Here is a 23118-nt window from a genome sequence, read left to right on the forward strand (position 1 = left end):
CTTGTCGGGCTCTCCATTTCCTGTGAGGGCTTTCCCTTTCCCTGTGAACTGGCATGCCTATAAAAAGCAGCAGCCGACTCCACTGAGACAGAGACTACTTTGACGCGCCGTTGATATGACGCTAGACACCAGCTGTGTGAGAATGTTGGTATCCTCTCCGGGTCAGCTTCTCTGCCCGTTTCTTCATGATATTGTAGTAAAGGTTGTTTCATTAGAAGACGCCTCGTCTTTGCTGGGACCGTTGTTGCCGTCCTCCTTCCACGGAGCCGCCAGGCCAACGCTACCGAGGGGCCGCGCGCCGCATGTAACAACTTGCGTCAGCGGTGGGCTTAGCACACGAGCCACAAACCTAATAACTGGTGGCAGCGGTGGGATACCCCGGCGCACGCCACCCAAACCTAACAACTGATGGCAGCGGTGGGATGAGGACGACCAAGCCGTGACCGTGGTCGGTGAGTTGAGCCAGGCCTGAACGAGGTGCAACATCTGGTGGGAAGAGCGGAGATGTCACAGGCGTGACCCGTGAAACAAGCAGCTCAGCGGAAAGCCGGGAGCAGTGCGACGAGCCCTGTGTGATGACTGGTTGCCTGCAGCGGAACGAGTGCGTTGGATTCTTGGCTGCGAGGTTTGGTGAGTGCGGGACTTTCTTCTACTGAGTTTTGCCAGGCTTTTGTTAAGTAGAGAACAGAGCTGGTAATTGTGTTGCTGTTGTTGCTGGGTAATTGCAGCAAGGCAATAGTGGGCAGTAGAGAAGGCAGCACTCGGAACAGCCATGGGTTTGGATTTGAAGTCGTTGCGCAAACTGAAATTGCTGGAGGTTGCGGAGGAGTTGGGTCTGGATGTGTCAGACAAACTAAAAAAACCAGAACTGTTAAAGGCTATTCTTGAGTTGAAAGCTGCAGATGGCGAGCTTTTGGAATGCTTTGAGATCATTGAAGAATATAAGGAAAGGCTAGAGAAAGAGGAACGTGAACGTAAGAAAAGGCTAGAGAAAGAGGAATGTCAACGTAAGGAAAAGCTAGAGAATGAGGAACGTGAACGTGAATCTAAGGAAAGGCTAGGGAAAGAGGAACGTGAACGTAAGGAAAGGCTAGAGAAAGAGGAACGTGAACGTGAATGTAAGGAAAGGCTAGAGAAAGAGGAACGCGAACGTAAGGAAAGGCTAGAGAAAGAGGAACGTGACCGTAAGGAAAGGCAAGAGAAAGAGGAACGTGACCGTAAGGAAAGGCAAGAGAAAGAGGAGCGAGACCGTCAATGAAACGTCTTGAAATAAACGCGGGACGCGCTGGTAGTGCAAGTTGGGTTCACGGTGCAGGAGAACGGAAATCGTTCAAAATGAGTGACCTAATGCGGCCGTTTAAATTTGGAAAAGACATTGGTTTGTTCCTGGTCAACTTCGAGCGAACGTGCGAGAAGCAAGGGTTTTCTCGGGAAACGTGGCCACAGCGCTTGCTCACTTTGTTACCCGGTGAGGCGGCATACGTAATCGCTCGCTTGACAAAAGAGGAAGCAGAGGATTACGACAAAGTGAAATCGAGTCTGCTAAAAAAGTACAGGCTGTCAGCAGAAGCATTCCGTCGGAAGTTTCGGGAGTATGAGAAAAGAAAAAGTGAGTCGTATACAGAGTTTGCCTACAAGCTCATGTCAAACTTGTATGAGCGGCTCAAAGAAGAAAAAGCGTATGGTAACCACGATAAGGTTCTGCAGTGTTTCGAGCTGGAACAGTTTTACAGTCGGTTACCCGAGAACGTGCGGTATTGGGTCATGGACAGGCCAGATGTTAGTACGGTGAATAGAGCCGCCAAGCTAGCTGAAGAGTTTGTGACGCGTCGGACTCGTGGAGCTAAGGACGGTCAACAGGGGGAACTCGGATCCAAGCTTGAGAGGCCGAAGTTCAAGCCCTTTAGAGCCAGAGAGAATAAACGTGGTGCGGATGCGAGTGAAGGCAGTCCGGCCGAACATAAAGAAATGGTGGTGGCCGAAGCCGAACGGAAAAAGAGGTTCGAGGCAAGGGAATCGCGCGTCTGTTATACGTGCCAGAAGCCTGGTCATTTTTCGGCGCAGTGTCCAGAGACAAAACCAAAGATCGTGTTTTTGTCGTTATGCAGAAGTGACGAGAACATGAAGCTTCTCGAACCGTACACTCGAGACCTCCTCGTGAACGGGAACCCGTGTCGAGTGCTTCGCGATTCTGCGGCCACCATGGATGTTGTTCGCCCTTCTTATATAGAACCAGAGATGTTCACGGGTGAATGCGCGTGGATCAAACAAGCAGTGGAAGCTCACAGCGTGTGTTTGCCCATAGCCAAAGTGCTTATTGAGGGGCCTTTCGGCACACTTGAGACAGAAGCTGCGGTGTCATCTATGCTCCTTCCTCAGTACCCGTACCTGTTTTCAAACAAGTCCGATCACCTCTTGCGCGAAAAGGGGCTTGTTTTTGGAGAGGCTAGCGTACTAGTCTTAACCAGACCTAGAGCTCGGGAGCTTGCTGCAAAGGCGGTAGTTCCGAAGATGAGGTTGTCAAGTGATGAAAAAGGGTCGGAGGCACAGGACGCTGAGATTGAGACCACGTCTGCTGTAAACACAAGTGAGCCTGAAAAATTGAAGGCACCGGATACAGGAGAGAAAATACCCAACACGGGTAGTTTAGAAGAGCTATCTGCAGGTTTGTTCGTCGCTCCTACGTCAGACAGACTTAACGTGTTGCTGAATGTCAGCAAGTCGGCTTTGATAGCCGAGCAACAAAAGGATTGCAGCCTTGAGCACATCCGCTGCAATTTAAAAGAAGGTATCGCCAAGAAAAATGTCAGTTTTGAAGTAAGAAATGGGGTCCTGTACCGAAAGTATCTAGACCGCAGGGGAATTGAGTTCGATCAGCTGATTGTGCCTAAAGCCGCGTTCAGACTACGTGCGCATTCGTCGTAAGTATCGTATTTATCGCAGTGCGCATAGTGGCTGGAACTCCCGTTTACGTAGCTTGCGACCGCGCATGTTCACACTGGGCCGTTCGGTAAGATGCGTTCTTTACGACCGACCAATCAGCGCTCTCAACATGGCGCCGGTTAGCAAGCGGCTGATAGCGGAGGTCTGGGCTCTTCAAGCTCAAAATGAGATGTGAAAGAAAAGACTGGACACACAAATGAAATACGAAAAAGAACAATGGGTATATTAACAATTAACAACTCGATTATAAATACACTTCGTTTCACACACGCACGTTCGCACACAGTTTTCAAACGTCCGCTCACCGTGTTGACGCACCGCTCACTCCTTCGCACATTTCACGCGCCCGCTCTCATTGTCGACGTACTGCGCACTCCTGCTCGGTGTCCCGTGATCGCACTCTCTCGCACCAAAACAGGCGTACGGTCCGCCTGCATCCCTGCTTGCGATTTTACCAGTGCCCCGGAGCGATCTTGGAGACGGGCCGGGGCGGTGACTCAAAGGCCGTACTACTGACTCCAAACAATGAGCCGGGGCACGCGGCAGGCTCGGAAACGTCCAAACGTCCGCGGAACCTCGTCCCCCGTCAGAAAATGCTGTTTTGTTTTTCTCTTTTACGGTGAGCTTCTTTCAAACTTCGACGAGTCCGCACCAGCTCCGTTCTGCGGCCCGACCGCAACGTCTCCCCGCATCGGCCTTTCGCTGGAGGCCAACTGTTTCCTCACTTGTCAACGGAGCCGATGGGGTGCGAGAATGCACGGGGATGAAGCGGGCATCCCCCGCCTCCATAGCCTCACTTTTCTAAACTAGAGGAAACACTTGCTTGTTGAGAGAGCTTGTTCGCGCATGAAAAAACGGATTGATAAACCACTTACTACTTTGACTCAGCGCACTGGCAATTTGCAGCCAGGCATCGTTTTGCACTTCTCTCTGTGCGATTTCAGCTACTCGTAGTAGAGACAGTAGAGAGCCGGCCTCAGCCAAACTTTTTTTATGAGAGGCTGATAATTCCACAGCGAAGATTCCGCACTGCACATGACCAAGCTGCGGACAGACACAATCACCGACACAGACACAAACACCGACAAAACACCAATAACACCGGCGAGCCGAGACACTGCAGCAGAGTAGGAGCGTTGGATGATGTCGCCTACTAGTGGTTTGCGCGCGAAATCTGAAAGGACCGGAAGCCCCGTGACCGGAAAGGGAAAACCGAAACGGCTGTGCGCATTGGTCGCGCGTAACAGACGTATCTGTAATAGTCGTAAAAGTCGCGGGTCCTCCGACATTTACGCCCACGCTGGCTGCGTACGTTGCGCATTTTACGCTCAATACGACAGCAGTCTGAACAGACACGTTACGTTTTTAGCGCTTACGCTTACGATCCTTACGAACGATACGTGCGTTGCGCACGTAGTCTGAACGCGGCTTAAGTGCTATCGTCAGGATCTGTTGCGCTTGTCGCATGGAGGTTCGTGGTCGGGGCACCTAGGAATTAAAAAGACTAAGGACCGCCTATTGCAGGAGTACTATTGGCCAGGATGTTTTCGGGACGCAGAAGAGTTTGTAAGGACATGTGACACCTGTCAGCATGTGGGCAAACCTGGGGACAAATCGAGAGCGCCGATGAGGTTGGTGCCTGCCATTACGGAACCGTTCAGAAGGCTCGTTATTGACACTGTGGGAAAAACTGCCGGTAACAAACTCAGGATATAGACATATTCTGACAGTGATTTATCCCGCGACAAAGTTCCCCGAGGCAGTCCCGCTTAGAGAACTCAGTTCAGTGGAGATAGTGAATGCACTGCTGCCCATATTTGCGCGAGTTGGTTTTCCTGCAGAAATCCAATCAGATCAGGGCACAGTGTTCACTAGCGCTTTGACCACATCATTCCTGGAAAGATGCAGAATAAGGCTCTTGCATAGCTCCGTTTACCACCCACAGTCGAATTCCGTTGAAAAGCTTCAGTCCGTCATGAAGCGGCTTTTGAGAGCTATGTGTTTTGAGCGAAAAACTGACTGGGAGCTATGCCTTCCGCCGGCGATGTTTGCCCTAAGAACCGCGCCGCATGAAACTACAGGGTTTTCGCCAGCAGAGCTTGTGTACGGTCGGACGCTGCGATTTCTTCGCATGCTTCGTGAATCGTGGGAAGGCCAGGGCGATGACCCAGTCGTAGTAGAGTACGTGCTCAGGTTGCTCGAACGTTTGAGGCGGGCGCAGGAGTTGTCAGAAGAAGCCATGATCAAAGCTCAGCAGAGGGCCAAAGTCCATTATGATAGGACAGCCAGGACCCGTCGCTTTGAGGTGGGCGATGAGGTAATGATTTTACGCCCATCGCTGTGAAACAAGCTGGACGTGCAGTGGGAGGGTCCGGCACGGATTGTGCAAAAATTGTCGGACGTTAACTAAACAGTGAGTCTGCCAGGAAAAGGGAAGGTACATCAAGATTACCATTGTAATCTGCTTAAGCCATACAGGCAAAGGGAAGCACTGGTGAGTATGATGGTGAACATACCCGAAGAGCTTCCGGTAGAACTTCCGGGACTAGGTACAGTGACGAACAGGGAAGTCACCGAACAGCTAATTAGTGACTTAGTCGCTAAAGCACCGCTTTCCCCTGAGCAGAAAACCGAATTGCACGAACTCTTGCAAGAGGTTCGAGGTCAATTCTCTGATAGGCCTGGTAGAACTCCTGTCCTTACTCATGACATTGAAATTACCTCCTCAAAGCCTGTACGGTCCAAGCGTACCGTGTACCACCCCACCAGCGCGATATTATGGAGGCTGAGGTAAAGAAAATGTTGGAGCTGGATGTTGTGGAGGCCTGTGAGAGTGATTACACCGCCCCTTTGATTTTGGTTGAGGTACCGGGCAAGGACCCTCGTCCTTGTGTCGACTACCGTAAGCTAAATTCCATCACTAAGGATCAAATTTATCCGATCCCAAACATCGAGGAGCGCATCGAGAAAGTTAGTAGCGCTCAGTTAATTTCCACACTAGACCTTGTCAGGGGTTACTGGCAGGTTCCCCTAACAGAGCAGGCTAGTAGGTATGCAGCGTTCATTTCACCAATGGGAACTCTCCGTCCTAAAGTTTTGAGTTTTGATTTAAAGAACGCGCCTTACTGCTTTTCAAGCCTCATGGACAAAGTGTTGCGGGGACTTGAGGAGTTCGCTTTGCCTTATTAGGACGATGTTGCGGTATTCTCCGCATCCTGGTCGGAGCACATGACACACCTGTGGGCAGTGCTAACCCGTTTGCGCCAAGCAGGCTTAACGGTCCAAACTCCCAAGTGCCAGTTGGCACGTGCCGAAGTTGTTTACCTCGGTCACGTGGTTGGACAGGGTCGTCGCCGTCCTTCTGAAATAAAGGTTGCTGCGATACGAAACTTTCCTCAGCCGCGCACAAAGACCGATATCCGGTCGTTCTTAGGTGTCGCCGGCTACTATCAGAGATACATCCCCAGGTGTTCTGATATTGCGAGTCCCCTGAGAGATGCTCTCAGAAAAACGGAGCCTCAAACAGTCGTCTGGGACGAGACAAAGGAAAGCGCTTTTAGAGCCTTAAAGAGCGTTCTAACGTGCCAGCCTCTGCTACGATCGCCAGACTACACTAAAGAGTTCGTGGTTCAGTGTGATGCTAGTGAGCGAGGCATGGGAGTTGTACTATGCCAAAAAGGGACTGAAGGAGAGGAACACCCCGTCCTGTATGCTAGTCGCAAGCTGACCGGTCGTGAGCAGGCGTACAGTGCCACCGAGAAAGAGTGTGCCTGTCTTGTGTGGGCCGTTCAGAAACTACCGTGCTACCTTGCCGGCTCGAGGTTTACCATCTAGACGGATCACTGCCCTCTCCAATGGCTGCAGACAACCTCTTCCAAAAATGGCCGCCTCTTGCGCTGGAGCCTCGCTTTCCACCAGTATTCTTTTGAGGTGCGTTACAAAAAGGGGAGTCTCAACGGTAATGCCGATGGATAAGGTCGGAGCCCATAATGTGAGAAGGCTGAGTTTTCACTTCTTGGTGTTTTTCTTCCTGACATAGGATTTTGAACATATTGTATTGTATTATCTTTGTTTGAAAGTGATGTTTTTGAAAGCGCAATTTTCAAATTTGTGGACGCGTTCCAAGTGCTGCGCTGAGCTCTCCTTTAATATAGATGGGGGCATAAGAGGGAAAAAGTCTGGCAAAACTTAGTGAAGTTTGTGCCGTGCTTGCTGGCTGAACGGTTGAGTTTTTAGCGTGGTTGTGACGTTGTGGGTTGTCAGAAATCTCTCCTGAAGACAAGTTGCAGAGTGCCTTGGAAACCGGACTTCCCAAGGACTTCTTCAGGCTGACTGGCTCAAGAGAAGCAGAGTCGGACGACCCCAGCTAGAAGCAATATCCCGATCCCTCCGGACAGCGGATGCAGTCCCCTGCCCTTCGGGATCTCCCTTCCCCGGCGGGGCAGTCTGTTACGTTTCGCCACCGACAAGTGGGACAGCTGACGCGGCCACCGCATAGCAACAGACAAAACCGCTAGCGGATCGGCCATTTCGGCGCCGTTCATCGGCCGCCCAACGCTTCCTCCCGCGGGCAAGTCTCGACGTGATCCTGCCACGCGCCAAATGTGTGTGCGTGCGTGTGTGTGCAATAGCTGGCCAAGCCTGGAGCTCGAGGGAGAGTGCGTCGCCCTCGCCCGTCTGCAGGAGGTGGAAGAGATGCGGTCGGACCACCTGCGATTGAGTCATCCCGTCGTGCTCAGACTTGTCGGGCTCTCCATTTCCTGTGAGGGCTTTCCCTTTCCCTGTGAACTGGCATGCCTATAAAAAGCAGCGGCCGACTCCGCTGAGACAGATACTACTTTGACGCGCCGTTGATACGACGCTAGACACCAGCTGTGTGAGAGTGTCGGTATTCTCTCCGGGTCAGCTTCTCTGCCCGTTTCTTCATGATGTTGTAGTAAAGGTTGTTTCGTTAGAAGACGCCTCGTCTTTGCTGGGACCGTTGTTGCCGTCCGCCTTCCACGGAGCCGCCAGGCCAACGCTACCGAGGGGCCGCACGCCGCATGTAACAACTTGCGTCAGCGGTGGGCTGAGCACACGAGCCACAGACCTAATACCGCCCCTACCGCCCTATTTCGTAAGCAAAGAAGATACGTCGACATCGACTTTTGCGTCTGGATCTTAGGCTCTGCAGGCTATGTCGTGATTCGTTCCAAAATGGCATCCGTTATCTTTTCAGGCTAGATGGTCGGCGCATCTTGAATAGAGTGCGAAAAGATTTTCGTTTCAATTTTCCCAGAGCTAAATTTGTCTTTTGTAGCCGGAAAGGTCAATACTTCTAAAAAGCGGCGGAGAGGATTTTTCACTGGCAAAGATCAACGGATCAAGTTGTCCTTAATATTAATAAAGTAAGATATAAATATCTAATGAAAGAGTTGGCTGAGCTGATCAATATATTGTTTCTTATTGGCATAACCGTCATAATTATTGGGGGGCTGTATACATTAAAAGTTCGCAGGTGGGTCGCCAAAATATAGTAGAGACAGGGAATAACAAGGAATAGACGCTTACAGAAAGCGTGGCATGAGTACATGACCGCAGGCTGCTTATCAAGTAAAATGAAGAACCGTTATTAAAGAATGTTTCATTAATATAACAAGTTTAGAATATTTAGTTATGTGTGTAAATAGTGGCGCCAACTACTAACCGGAATTCCGCTAGGTACCTGAGTAATCCGTCCAGGGGCTTGGACGGGATGAAATGTTTCAAAACACACCGTTCCTATGAAATGTCTGATACATTTCGACTGCAAAGAGGAGAAATTCTACTCATGCGGTGAAGTCCACGCTTGACTATATGTAATGAATTAAATGCAACAAAATTACATTTGCACGCCTGAAAGATAAAACATGTTTGCTTCGCCTTCAATTCTATTTTTCTTGAGATATCACCTTGTTTCTAGGGCGTCATCTGTGGCCTGTGATGTGTACCAGTGAACTACTTTCAAAGCATCGGTCAGTAGCGCGCATGCAGGAATGTGTGTCTAAAAAGCTCGGCGGACGCTTTCCAGCTTTGAAATAAATCGCATATATCTGAGAAAAATGTGTTCTTCGCATAAAATAAAACCATATCTTGAGCGTTACTTTCGGCTTTCCTCGTCTGTAGCTTAAGAATGAGCTAAGTTTAGAAAGGCTCCCAAATTTGCTTTGAAGATAATTTTTTATACCAGAAATATTAGCGAATGAACGCTATAAGCAAATTTTCAGCGCTCCTGTGTAGTTTGTTTCGAAAACCCCGAAGAATCGGGGCTATCAAATAACTTTCAGAAGGGTTTTGGCTGTGAGATTGATGCAGAAAAACATAAAAGTACTTTTGTTTTCATTTTGGCCAACCCTCTTCACTCGCCTGCCGTCGCGCGAACTTTATTCCGTTGAATGTCACAAGGTTCTCGGTGTTAATGGCACTCCCATTTGCCCACCCACTCATGTGTAATTTACTAGATCGGCTTAAATATTCCTTATTTGCTGCTACTATTGTAAAGATGACGATATTTTCTTTGCTGATTCCCCCCCCCCCCCCCATAAAAAACTAAATAGTGCAGTACTGATACTTCAGATGCATAGAAATTATCAGAGAGCACGGCATTTGTGACGCCTGTACGTATAACTGGTACTTTTCTTCTATTCTCTCTTTCAAGTCATGACCTGAAAAAATGCTACAATCCTTGTCCATGTTTTCAAAGCATCAGTCATGAGCTATTATTGCGTAATCGAGTTAGCGTCACGTGGAATATTTTAAGGCAAAAGCCTTTATTACCTCATTGTTGTCGTCAGCAAAAGTGTCACGCTTTTGCGGCGGCTCTGATGGGTCGAGACGGGATGACGTCATAGAGGTATCGACCAATCACCGAGCACCGCCACAGTATGCTCGAATGCGTGACTTATATGGCCATATGCTAATCAATGGTCAATTAGTTTTAACGACTAATTAATATTTATTTACTAATTACCATCAACTAATCAGTAATCAGGTACTAATTACTACCAAATAAAATGATTAATACTAACTATTGATTACTGCTTCATTGCTAATCACAAAATAATGTAAAATCAGTTAACAATTACTACTTAGCTGCATTTGTGAAAATTATTAATTACTAATTACTGCCGCGCACCCGGTAAAATCAACCACACAACAGTAAACTAAGATACAGGGAGCACGATCTCGTCGCTGCCAAGCAGAATCCACTGAAGAAATGCACTGGCAGAATGTGAAAGAGTAGCCGCTCGCTTTGCTCGTAGCAGCATTCATCGCTACATGCGCAACAGTCGCGTAGCAGAATCCAGCACTCCGGCTCTCGACTTTCATTACTTTAGTAGCCAAAGTGTCCTCGAATTTTTTTAAATGGAGTCCATTAGAATATTGCATGAATTTATTAAAAAAAAACATCATGGCCGAAGGCCTAGAGGGTTGGAGAAATGGTTAAAATGACCATTTCACTTATCACAAAGTGGTATGGCATTACAATGGTTATTTGCGCGTCTGTCTTTAGGGCGCCGCTCCTCTGCGCCCATTCGGCGGTTGAGCAGCGTCGCTTTCTGCACCGGTGTAGCCGAGAAAAAAAGGGCCACAAGAAAGCCGGAACCAAAAAGAATTGCTCAAATAGTAAAAAGAAGAACAATGAACTCTGCGCCGCACTCTCGACGGACACCCTGGACGGCCGTCGGGCACTCACCGAGACCGTCATCAACAAAATTCCTAGACGGTCTCTCTCTCCCTCTCTCTCTCTGTATCTGGATCCCCGCTGCCGCACTCTTCCCTCGCGTCATCATTTATGTTGTAAAAAAACTTAAAGAGCAGCGCTGAAGTTTAGCTTTATGGATCGCCGTAATCATCCCAAGAAATTTTTAACGCGTGGCTAGTAGAGCACAGTACGACCCTAACACAAAAGAAGAATGCGGTTTTTGCCGACTGTCTCGAGTTTGCAGTAAAGACGGTCGAAATAAAAGTCCTCAGGGCGCACCAGATGCAACCGAAGCCAGCAGCTGTGCTGTTAGCTGGTGGGTCGAGAGCGCACTCATGGACGTGAAGGGGCGAGTGTAGAGATCGGGATCATGGGCTTTAATGTGTGCTCTTCAAACAAGGTGAGTGTTGGTGTATGGGCCTTCCAAATACACACTGTGATCGCTTTTTGGGTGCTTTGCAGGCTTTTATGTTTGATTGAACACAGCAAACATTACCAACGCTGCAGCAGCGCTGTTGTTGTTGTCCAAATAACTTATGGCACATACCCACAGAGGAGGATCGGCCAAGAATTGGGTAGCAAAACAATTTTTTTTGATGTATTGATGTATACTTGTATAAGAAAAAAAAATCTCTTTGAGGGGTAGAGGAAAGAAAACAAAACGGGAAATAAGTGAAATATAAAATGAAAAGTGGTAGCACTCACGGGAGATTGACACTGTAATTGTAGAACAAGTGATGTTTAAATATTTAGCAAGGCAAACGATTTGATTCTAGTAAAAAAATTTGCATGGCGGTAAAAACAGACCTGTGAATGTACCCAAGGATGGTGGCGCCAAATGATAACAATGTCGGGCGGCTTAAACTAAGGCCAAGCTGTTGCAATGGCTTTTCCATCAACTGTCTTCTCAATGTAGTGAAGCGGCGGCAAAACAATAAAAAGTGCAAAAACAATAAAAGCAGCAGCACTTCAACAGTGCTAAATGCATTCTTCCTCCTCTTCATTGCCTTCGAGAGACTTTTACTACGCCAAAAATGTTCCGGTGCGGTGTCCAAGGCAGCAGGTTACAGGGTAACTCGGCGCGGTGAAGCGTGTATTGAAATCGTCGGTGAGAAAGAAGTGGACGTAGAGATCCATTGCTCTGAATACACCTATCCTCCATTGTTTGGTAAAGTAAAAATTGCAAGCGTGTAACAGAACGATAACTCTCATGAATATAACTTTTCCCTGATTGGCTGCATCCCTGATTGTGCCCATTTATGTCGTGTACCGCGTTCAATAACGTGCTTTTGTGCTTGACAGCCACCTGTAGGGCTGTCATTGTGTTGCACAACGGGTAAGTCTCAGAAATGACAGTCTTTGGTTGGCTGGTTTGATTGGTTTGTGGGATTTAACGTCCCAAAGCGACTCAGGCTATGAGAGACGCCGTAGTGGAGGACTCCGAAAATTTCGACCACCTGGAGTTCTTTAACGTGCACTGACATCGCACAACACACGGGCGCCTTCCTTTTCACCCCCTTCGAAAAGCGGCCGCCGAGGCCGAGATTCGATCCCGCATCCTTGGGAACAGTAGTCGAGCGCCGTAACCACTGAGCCAACCCAGCGGGGTGACAGTCTTTGGCTACGTTGGTCAACATGTAATTCGCTTTTACTACAACTCAGTGTGAACTGTATCGCATGTCAATTATCCTTTCGTTCAGTTATGTTAAAGAAGAAAGAAATTACAGAAATCAGTTCTAGTATCTGCACAGCCTCGCATAACTAGCTAAAAACTCATTTAATGATAATAATGTTCAGACTCCGAAGAATAAATGCGATTTCGAGAAATAAACTAGCGAAATAATACATCCAAATGCTAATATATCTGGGTCTGGCACACGCTGTTTTATGGCCTTGAAGCTGAAAAAAATATAGAAGTAGGCTTTTAAAGTTTCGAGTCGCGAAGGTCGCACGTCGTCGTGAACAACACAGCCATACTGTGTGGTGCAATAGAGCACGTAGCATTCTGAAGTGAATACAAAGTAGGGTGTGTTTTTTTTGCTGACATTTTAGGGACGTTTACACCCAGCTTATACTGTGAAATTCCGGATCATATTCATAAACTTAGCAAAAAAAAAAAAACAAAAAAAAGTAAGACTATGAGAGGGATTTTTCCGCTGTGCCGAACCAGCTGCAAGGAATGAAAGGTATCAGCCGAATAGAAGAAATAAAGGTCACAGATGATGCCGGCTGTGACGTAGAAGCACGAGTGTGGCGGGACATTTCTTGCGGTTCCCCAGCTTAGCCTCGTAATGCGAGCACTACGGTGCTAGTTTGAAGCATAGCTATATGGGACTGGGAATTAATCTAGTAGCTATCTTCCCACCCCGTTTACTGGAGCAGAGTCTTAACGTTCACACTATCGTCACCTCTCCCCCCCCCCTCTCCGATGAATTTTTGTACTGCCGATTTAACTCATAAATTCAGCCACCGGATATAAAGGGCAGTATTATTTCGGGATGGTTAAAATGAGATGTATTTTACTCCTTATTATGAACCTCAGAAGCGGCAATGGAGGCAGAGCATAGCATAGAATGGCTATCTGACTCATAATGTACTAGAATATATTTCAGTTCACTATAATTTGAGCCAAACAGTGCCTCAGATGAATAATGCTGTTTTATTTAACAGTTACTTTGCAGCTTGCCGTCTTTCCGTTTTGCCGCCCTTGCTGGCGCTCTGTTCCTAAGATATATTTGTTTCTTTTTAAAAGAGAACCTTTAGAAGCGACTCAGTGCCGAAGAAAGAGAAAGTGGATGGACGTGTCGTGTCATGGTGCTTATGAAATACATCAAGCACCTTTTGAAGCAAATCATGTTGTCTAAAATAGACGAGCATTCCTTAATCCCTGCAATTTTTCAACAGCATTAAAAAAAAAAAAGACAGCAAAGTCAGCATATGCCGCCAGCCTCTCACTTGGTGAAACCAGCTGCGGTTTCCCATTTTATAGCCCGCCGGTGACAAGCCCATTGCGTGAGAAATATTCTGTTTCGTCGATCAAAGCATTCACTCAGCGCAGAGCGATTGAGTCGACAGAACCTCGTTTCGTGCAACGGCAGAGGAACTGCGAGGCAGACACAACAGCATGCAAGGGAACAGTCTCTGATACAAAGAAAATCACACCAGGTATGTTTTTCATATTGGTGAAAAATTGTATGATACGCCACGGTATGGCACGGTGTGTTACGGTACGTAATAATCAGTATGACTCCTTAGGGTATGTGAATTGTACATAGCAATGTAGCATCCGAGCTATGAGAAATGGCGTGGTGGAGGGCCCCAGACCGATCTCGACCACATGGCGGTCATTCGACATCGCAGAGCACTGAGATGTATTTCCATCTGTCTTTGTTTTCGAGTCGCTAAGATTCAATCCCTGCTGTTTTAGGCTTAGAAGCCAAAAAGCCTTGCCCCTAAATCTCAATCCTTGTCGTATCCTTGATAGTGCTCTCCAAGCAGGTAACCTTTGGGAGTGAGATCAAAACTGAAGGATTGGCCGAAATACAACAAAGGGTAAATGCAAGCTATCCCTGGGAGCGAGGATTCAACATGCCTCCTTCAACGTGGCAGGAAAGTGGCCTTCCAGAGAATCCGAACGCAACCCTCCAATAAATAGAAAGGCCAATATCAGATCACTGTGCCTACGCCCTACGCGCTCAATTGCTAGAATTGCTCATCCGTGTCCATGACTCGTCTGCTATATTATTATATATGAACGAACCGGGAGTGCTTTGCTATCCCCCAAGAACAGGCGCAACAAATAGAAATTCAAACAGCGGGGAGGGGGGGGGGGCAGCCACCGTGCTCTTCACATTTGTTACTAAAGCAACAGTATCTTTATTTTCGATCCTCATTTAAAGTGTTGGCACACAGCATCTAAGAACTCTTACTGATTTAATTCCTGTTCCTGCGCTTTCTTCAAGAAGTAACTGTTTCGTTCGGTCGAAAAATCGTTTAGCATATAGTCAGCCCCTCCTGTCGGCTATAATTGTGGGCTGCATAAAAAAAGTCGTATCATGGTAATCTGTGTTCTAGGGATTCGGGGTTGATCGGTGTGTGATAGGGGATACCACGTTAATGAAATCATTGTAAAATTAGAGAATTGACGATTTAAAGAAATTAAAAAATTGAAAAGGGGTTTCAAGGTTTCAGAATGCTCAGAAAGAGAGAGAGAGAAATAACATTTATTGCACCCGTCAAAAGGTTGGTGAGGATCCGAGGCGAAGCTCTGTCCCAACCATGTCCTCCCCCTCAGCCGTCGACCTGGATCCCTTGGATCTGAGCAGCGGCCAGAGCAAGACGGATGACTTCTCGTTGCCCTTTTTCGTCCTGCTTGAGAAGTAGTGCCTCCCAGGACTCATCTGTTCGGTCAGGTTCTAAAAATCTAGGACACGTCCATATCATATGGATCATGTCTGCTATGCCATTGCAACGTTTGCACCTGGGGCTGAACATTTCCGGGTGCCACTTGCTGTAAAGCTGGGGGTTCGGGAATACTCCAGTCTGTAGCTTACGCCACATAACCTCCTCGCTTTTGGTGAGTTGCTTACACGCTTTTGGTAGTAGTGATCTGCCTAATTTGTAATGATTTAGGATATCTTGGTAGGTGTTAAGGTCATCGTCGAACTGCAGGGGCTCCTCATCGCGCAAGGGATACGGGGTTGCGCATAAGTCGTCACTGGGATCCCGGAATGTAGCTAATCCTCGGGCCAGTACGTGTGCTTTCTCGTTCCCCCTCAACCCCTGGTGCGCCGGTGTCCAAATGAGCGCGACCTGCTCTGCCGGTGGTGAACCACTGGCCAACACTCTTGCTGCTATGGCCGAAATGCGGCCCGCGTCAAAGTTTCTAATTGCTGATTTCGAGTCTGTAACTATAATTTTGACCTGTTGTTGTGTTAGAGCTAGCGCGATGGCCACCTCTTCCGCTTCCGCTGTGGTCGAATTTCGGGTGCTGCAGCAAACTACCGAGTCCCCGTCTTCTCTAGTTGCTACTGAAACACGTCCCCTACCGTTCGTGCATTGTGCGGCATCTGTATATAAGACGTCCTGTCTTTCCTGAAAACGGGCTTGCAGCGTTGTTGCTCTATCACTCCTCCGGCTCTCATGGTAAACGGGGTGTATGTTTTTAGGGAGCGGAGGTATTTTTAATTTGTCCCTAACCTGTCTAGGTACTTTTTCTGTACGTCTGGAGCATGCTTGCGGCTCATACCCCAGTTTTTCCAAAATGCTCCGACCAGTACGACTGCGCAACAGTCTCTGGTATTGTGAAGTTCTTGCAGCTTCAATGAGCTCTTCGAGGGTATTGGAGACCCCTAATCTCATAATCTTGTTTGTCGATGTATTGGGTGGTAAACCTAGTGCCGTTTGTATCCCTTTACGAATGAGAACGTCAAGTTTCTCCTTTTCTGCCTTGTGAAGCCGTAAATACGGCGCCACGTAGACTATCCTGCTGATTATAAAAGACTGGACTAGCCTAAGGAGGTTAGCTTCTTTCATGCCCGCATGTTTGTTTGCGATCCGCTTCAGGAGTCTACAGGTTTGACTGGTGCTAGCGTCTAGCCTCTGTATCGTTTCCGAGTTCCTGCCGTTGGCCTGAATTCGTAATCCCAGAACTCTAATGGTTGCCACCGTTGGTATAACATTACCGTTTACCCTGAGTGTTATTTCCGGGTTATCCTGCTTTATACGCCGACGATGGGGCGATCGCATTGACGTGAGAACGAGCGCTTCCGATTTCTCGGCCGAACATCTGAGCCTGATCGGTTCTAAGTATCTTTCTATAACTTCGATTGCCCGCTGGAGTGTCTGTTCAATTTCACCGTCACTGCCCCTGCACATCCACAGAGTCAGGTCATCAGCATATAATGTATGGTGTAGCCCTTGGATTTCCTCTAGTTTTGCGGGGAGACCAATCATGGCGATATTAAACAGCGTCGGAGACAACACCGATTCCTGTGGTGTGGCTTTGTTTCCCAGTCGAATACCTTCTACTGTGTGTCCCCCCATACTGATAGTTGCCGTTCTATCGCTGAGGAAGTCGCGTATGTAGTTGTACGTGCGAACTCCAACATCTAATGCACTAAGATTCTGCAGAATAGCTGAGTGCTTTACGTTGTCAAAAGCTGTTGACACGTCTAGACCAACGATCACCCTGGTGTCTACTGTTGAATTGTGTATGATCTGTTCTTTTAGCTGCAGCATGACATGCGGCCAAATGCGGTCTAAATCCTATCATGGTGTTCGGATAGATATCGTTGTCCTCCAAAAACCGGTTCAGCCGGGCCTGAACAACATGCTCCATTAGTTTCCCCACGCATGACGTGAGCGAGATCGGACGCAAGTGTTCGAAACCCGGCCGCTTCCCCGGCTTCGGGAGGAATACGAGGTTTGCGGCCTTCCATGTCGCCGGGAGCCGACCGGCCTCCCAACACTCCTGCATGAATGCTGCGAGGTGTCGGATCGACACGTCGTACAAGTTTCTTAGCATTCGATTGTTGACTCTGTCCGGACCTGCAGCAGTCTTTGTTCTCAGTCTATTTATTTCTGCCCGGACTTCGGCAACCGTTATCGGGCTATCTAGCTCCGGGTTTTCCTGGCCCTTGTAATCAGGCATTTGTTGGCCTATACCCTCTGCACAGTTCAAATACCGGTCTCGGACTTGGGCTATGATAGTAGCCGCGGTCCCATCAAAGGTATGTATTAGCCTGTGAATTTGTTGCCTGGCCTCCAGTTTAGATTTGTCGGGATCTAGAAGATGCCGAAGTAAGTGCCACGTACTTGCCTTCCCGATATTCCTGTCCAGTTTTTCACAAATGCTGCCCCAGTTTTGCCTCGTTAAAACGAGCGCATATTCTTCAATTTCTTTGTTAAGCACTGCCAATTCTCTGCGCAAGTTCCTATTCCCTCTTTTCTGTGTGAGTCTCGTTTCTAGATCCTTCTTCTTACGCCAGAGCCTGACCATGTGACGGTCTACTCCTTCAATGTCTTCGTCAACCTCCACCTCCTCCGTTGCTTCGTTGACCGACTGAATGACCTGTTTATTCCAATCGTCAATGTTACTTATGCCTTCCTCGTCACCTGTGCGGCCATTTCGGAAAGCCTCCCAGTTCACCAACGTTGCCTTTTTGGTGCGGACGACCGGTGGGCCGTTATCTACTACGATTTCTATAATTTTATGGTCGTTGCCTAAATTTTCACCTGTGTTGCACCACGTGGCGTAAATGCAGCCTCCGGTTAGAGTTAAGCCCGGAAATGTGTCTATCGAATCGCTGTTATCCTGGCGGGTTGGTTTCAGGGGATCCGTCAGAAGCAATAAGCCATTCTGCTGAATGCTGTTCCATAGTTCGCGTCCTTTTACCTGCGTGTATCTATACCCCCATGCAGTGTGATGCGCGTTAAAGTCCCCTGCTATCAACAGGGGTCCTCCTTTCGCGATCACTCGCGCTTTGGCGAATAGCTCATTGAAGTTGCATTGACGTTTTTGTCGAGGCGGGCTATATACATTGAGGATGAATAGACTTTTGAATTTTCTTTTTTTGTGGGATTATCTCGATCAGTATATGGTCAACATTTGTTGTCCCGGTATTATGCTGCAGCACAGTTATATTCCTTTTGAGAAGGGTGACAACTCGCGTGTTGTCATCTCGTCCCGCGTATGATTTGTAACTCGCTAGCTTAGCGTGCTTACTGCACTCCTGCAATGCGATTACTTCAGGTTTGTCAATGTTGGTCAAAAAAGTTTCCAGTACCGCGCGTTTGCGACTGAAGCCCCTACAGTTCCACTGCCAAATGGTATTTCTACGGTGATGCAGAGCCATTTTTAATGTTATGAATCTCTTGGTAAACCAACTGAATTCTCTCGTCTCTCCTAGCCATTTCGACCCGCATCTCTGCCATAGCACTGTTCAGGCGTTCTAACGCGGTCGTAACTTGTTGGAAAATTTTGTCGTCGCCTTCTTTTTTTGCGAATCGTTTTTCCAATCTTTGGACGCGGGTTTCGAGATCCGGCTCGGGACCTCTTTTCTTTTTTGCTGCAGGAGGACTGTCCCTAGGGGTATTTTCCTGTTCCTTCTGCGGTGCCTCAGCTACCGGCATTTCGGTCTCCATTGGCTGTGAAATTTTGCCTATCGCAATGATTTGTTCCTGCAGTGCCTTAACTTACGCCTGTTACAACTGATTCTGTTTTTTTAGAGCCTGAACCTCAGCTGAGTCCTGAGAATCACTACTCACTCCTTTTGATGGTGTCTGCGGCGGTTTCTGCTGCTGCTGCTGCGGCTGTTGCATTGGTCGAGAGCCCTCCATTATCGTCTCTGACGACGGCGGCTGCAGTCGCGGGAACGAAGAGGAACGGGTTCTTGTACGGCTCTGGGACCGGTTGTGGGACTCACTACGCCCATCGCGACGACTAAAGCGGACCTGTTGCAGCTTCTTGACCTCCTCCTCGGCGGCTAGCTTCTTTTTGGCTGCCTCCTCGGCGGCTAATTTTGCTTCCCACTTTCTCTTCTTGATACCGTAGGGTGTACGGAAGAGTTCTTTGCAGCGTCTGTCTCCCGTTAGGTGGCCCTTTCCACATAGGCGACATTGGGGAGTGCACTGGTGATCTTCGGGCGGCGATACCACCCCACAGCCACGGCACTTAGGTTTTTCACTATCGCACACATCTGAGCGATGACCAAGTTGCCCACATCTGAAGCAAACTTCATATCTTTTTTTGAATGATCGACATGGCATAAGCATGCCTTCAATCCTGACAAATCTTGGGACTTCAGGTTCTAAAAAGGTGATAATAATAGTGGAAGTTTTCCCCATCCGCCGCACCCCAGCGACCGTTGGGTTCTGTGGATCCTTCCTCAATGCTATGAACAACTGTTCTTCCGTGAATGTATCACAGATCCCATGAACGACTCCTCGGCCGCAATCCTCCGGTGCGATCAGATTGGCCACCACTTCATGCTCCTTGTCATCGAGTTTAAAGCAACGGATTGCGGCTACCTTCACGCCTCGACTAAAGTCCAAGGAATGAAAGAGCACCGTACCTTGCTTTCCGTTGACACACCATGAGTCCAAGCTCCGACCAGCTGATTTCGGCAGCCATGGCGAGGGCCTGACTAAGCAGCGGGCCCGACGTGCGTTTAATGACGGCTAGACCTTCACGAGGCCTAATAATCACCTTGATACCTTCTTCCGGGAACCTCGGAAGATTCATAGCTATTGACCGTTCAGCCAATTTTCTCCTAGCTGCTTTAGCAGCGCCATGAGCGGCTTCCCCGTTTGGAACGCGGTGTTGCACCACCTTGTCCTCCTTGGAATCATTCAGAAGCGTCCGCTTGCTTTTCGATTCAACCTTTTTTCTGAGCGTTTGTACCTAGGTGCTGTCGTAGTCTTCTGGATCGAGGTCAGTACCTTCTACGGTCACGTGCATCGTCATTTTTGGTCCACAAACGCGGCTGTAGACTGGCGGTGAAGGGGCCTCCGGGCCGGTCTCCTCGGCCGAAGCCGCGCTAGGCCAAACGGGCGCTAGCGTTTCGCAGGTGGTCCGCACAAGACCGACAATAAAAACCAAACTGCTGCACTCACAGTCACAAATTCGGTGTCCACAAAATCACGACACCTTCCGATGCACAATGGCACCACTGAAACCAAATTCCGATGAAAATTTCTGGCACATCGAGACAAAAAGTGTGGAGCCGACGCAAAACGCGTCCGCACTCAGCCCCTGGTTGCCCCTCAGAAAGAGAAACAAATGTTAGCTGATGCTAAGAAACGGTGTATAAAAAATAAATAAAACATAGGATAAATTAAAATGTAAGAAAATAGGGAAAATAAATAAAGCATATAAAGTAAAAAAGCAACAACAATGTTCCTGTTTTTGAAATGCTATCGCGTCATACCCTTCACGATGGAGCCTAAGAGTTCCCCGAATCCTTTTGTTTGAAAAAGAAAAAAAAAGTAAAATTTTATTCTGAGCATAAATATTAGGAATAACTGTTGCATAACTGCATGACAGTGTGGTTGACGACAATGTGGTGCCTGTGTGGTGCAAGAATTGGTATGGTCTTCCATATAGACGTAGATGGTATCTTGTCCTAAAGGCTGATCCGCTATGTAGCTGACGACACCCTCAGTGTCGCCAAGGGTGTTTTTTAATAGGAAGACGTTATGAGCACCCTCGACTGTAAGGTCTCCTCATGCAAACCATGGCGGATGGCATCGGTGAGAACGAAATACTCCTTGTCACTTCTAGAAGGCGAGAATGAAGAGGCTGTATTTGGAATAGTTTAGTGAAAATGAATAAAAGAGGCGATTTCGAATATAAATGGGTTAAGAATTGATTCAGGCTAGATTGGTGCGCGAAAAATAATGTACTTGAAATTGAATAGAAGCAGAAGCGCAAAACAGTAGAGAGAGAGGAAATAATAAGGGGTGGGAGGAGGGCACTTAAGATACGCCTATAAGGGTATGATGCCACCCACAGTCTGCTTCTTTTGAAAAAAACCTTGGTTCGCGTACACTCGCTTTGGTGCCCACTTATGGTTAACTTGTGGTTCTGTACCCTCAAATATGCTCATTATCATACAGATATAACGCGCTGCATATGTGAAAAGCAACAGACATGCATATCAATCACCTCTTTAATCAAGCCGCAAGGAGGAACCTGCGTGGCCTACGCTTAGCTTGTCTGAATAAACAGACAAGGGCCCCATGAGTTCGATTTCCATTTCGCACCCCCCTTTCCAAGAAGGAACACGAGTTGGCAGATATGTCGACATGGTCATGTCTTATGGTTTTGGTGCACAGCTGAATTCGCTCATCAAACCGTGTCCGGTATGTCACCTACCAACATAACCCGCCTGCAGGAAGCCGACAACGCCAGCATGTATTTTATGGAGAACTATTGCGTTACAAAATGCTGCCGCTTTCCCCGTATTCAGTTCATCTTCACTTAATTTTCGTTAATTTATTTTGCTTGTATATATCAGCGCTCTGCATCTGCACATTGTGAACACCTCTGCCCTCGATGCCACTGGGGCTTCAAGCCAAAGGCCGCATCGCGGACATAAACTCGGGCGCTGCTCCGCATCGCACGTTGCCACTGTGGCCCTTACCAACCACGTGAGGCCGCACCTATGCTACGCTTTGGACGCCAACAATGGTTTGTCGCCCATAAAAGTCGGTATTATCTGCCGTTTGAATGTAATTCGCAAAGAAATGACGTAGCCGACCACGAAACATCAGGGCCCGCTCCTATGAAGAGGTTGCCCATAAAGCTGCATCCAGCTGGGCAGATTTATTCGAAAATGTTTGCGTTATTAGTAATGTTCTCCATCGTTAGATTATATTTTTCTATTCTGAAGGCGCGCGAACCAGATTGGCTACGAGATGCCAAAGAGATGCGGTGGTTGAATGGTGGACTTTGGGAAAGTGACAATGCAAAAAGATGCGCTTTTTAAGGATACAATAAGCGGGAGTGAATCTGATTCTTTTCTTGCCCTTCCTTCGTAAAAAAGAATCTTGCGATGGACTGTTCAAATCAAACGAAGATATCCGTAGTGATGTTTATAAATAATATTTTACGGAGGTAACGTGCGCATATTCCGCACTCTGCGCGAATGAACTTGTGGTGACTGTATCCTGACTGCGCAATCACCTCTTAAGTTATGTACTTCACTCAGACCATTCCGAAATTTTGCAATTTGTGTACCACCGTCTTAGAATCGCTAGAAATAAATCTTAAAGCGACAGTGAATCAGACCGGCATGCGCGTTGCTGGTTTTATTTATTTTTTTATTCGCCAGCCCGTAGCTATAATTTATGTGACGCTGTCGCTCCGTTTGAGAGGGGAGCAACTGGGAACATTGCGTTGCGTAGAATACGCAGCACAGGGGCGCATTTATTGTAATGGCCGCATTTGTAATGGACCGCGTGGCCGCATTTGTATTAGGTGTTCCCCAAGCGGTTCGCTAACCCTCTAGTATGTACATGGTGGCGGATTTTAGAGTGATTGTGAACGAGTTTCGGCCGGCTAACTGCCTGCCTGGTCAAGTCAGGTAAACAACAGCACAGGATTTAGATTATAGCAACTGGAAGACAGTCAGCGAGAACGACTGCTTCCAGCGAAACACGTTCAACGCTTTGTACAGCTATGTAAGTACGATCGTTAAGCAAAGAACTTGCACAGCTGATACTTCTTGACGGTTCGATTTCACTGCAGCCTGTTGTGATTGTTAATCATCATAATCATCATTATCATCATCATCATCAGCCTGACTATACCCACTGCAGGGCGAAGGCCTCTTACATATATCTCCACTTAACCCGGTTCTGTGCTAACTGCATCCACTTGACCCCCGCTAACCTCTTAACCTCATCCGCCCACCAAACTTTCTGCCGCCCCCTGCTACGCTTTACTTCCC

General features: G+C 47.9%; 2 protein-coding genes across 2 annotated transcripts in view; both read left to right on the forward strand.

Moving 5' to 3' along the window:
- Positions 1-1641: 1641 nt before the first annotated feature.
- On the forward strand, positions 1642-6777 carry LOC146199834 (uncharacterized). Its single transcript, XM_084592202.1, has 3 exons — positions 1642-2587; positions 5025-5260; positions 6532-6777. Exons 1-3 carry the CDS (start codon positions 1642-1644, stop codon positions 6775-6777), a joined length of 1428 nt encoding a protein of 475 aa, XP_084448328.1.
- A 6949-nt stretch (positions 6778-13726) lies between these two features.
- LOC146199835 (alpha-(1,3)-fucosyltransferase C-like) overlaps positions 13727-23118 on the forward strand; it is a 39061-nt gene continuing 29669 nt past the window's right edge. Inside the window, exon 1 of the mRNA XM_084592814.1 lies at positions 13727-13831. The gene's annotated coding sequence lies outside the window, so the exon portion shown is untranslated. The remainder of the gene's footprint in view (positions 13832-23118) is intronic.

Source organism: Amblyomma maculatum, chromosome 2 (genome assembly GCF_055883805.1).
Source record: "Amblyomma maculatum isolate TAMU_Amacu chromosome 2, ASM5588380v1, whole genome shotgun sequence".
NCBI classification, from domain to species: Eukaryota; Metazoa; Arthropoda; class Arachnida; order Ixodida; family Ixodidae; genus Amblyomma; species Amblyomma maculatum.

Bases quoted from the DNA above. Each gene is read 5' to 3' on its own strand.
- LOC146199834 (XM_084592202.1), top strand. From the start codon at position 1,642: ATGTCAAACTTGTATGAGCGGCTCAAAGAAGAAAAAGCGTATGGTAAC. The intron at 2,588-5,024 runs GTGAGCCTGAAA...ATGAAACTACAG, and splicing joins CACGTCTGCTGTAAACACAA to GGTTTTCGCCAGCAGAGCTT. The intron at 5,261-6,531 runs GTAATGATTTTA...CTAACGTGCCAG, and splicing joins GCTTTGAGGTGGGCGATGAG to CCTCTGCTACGATCGCCAGA.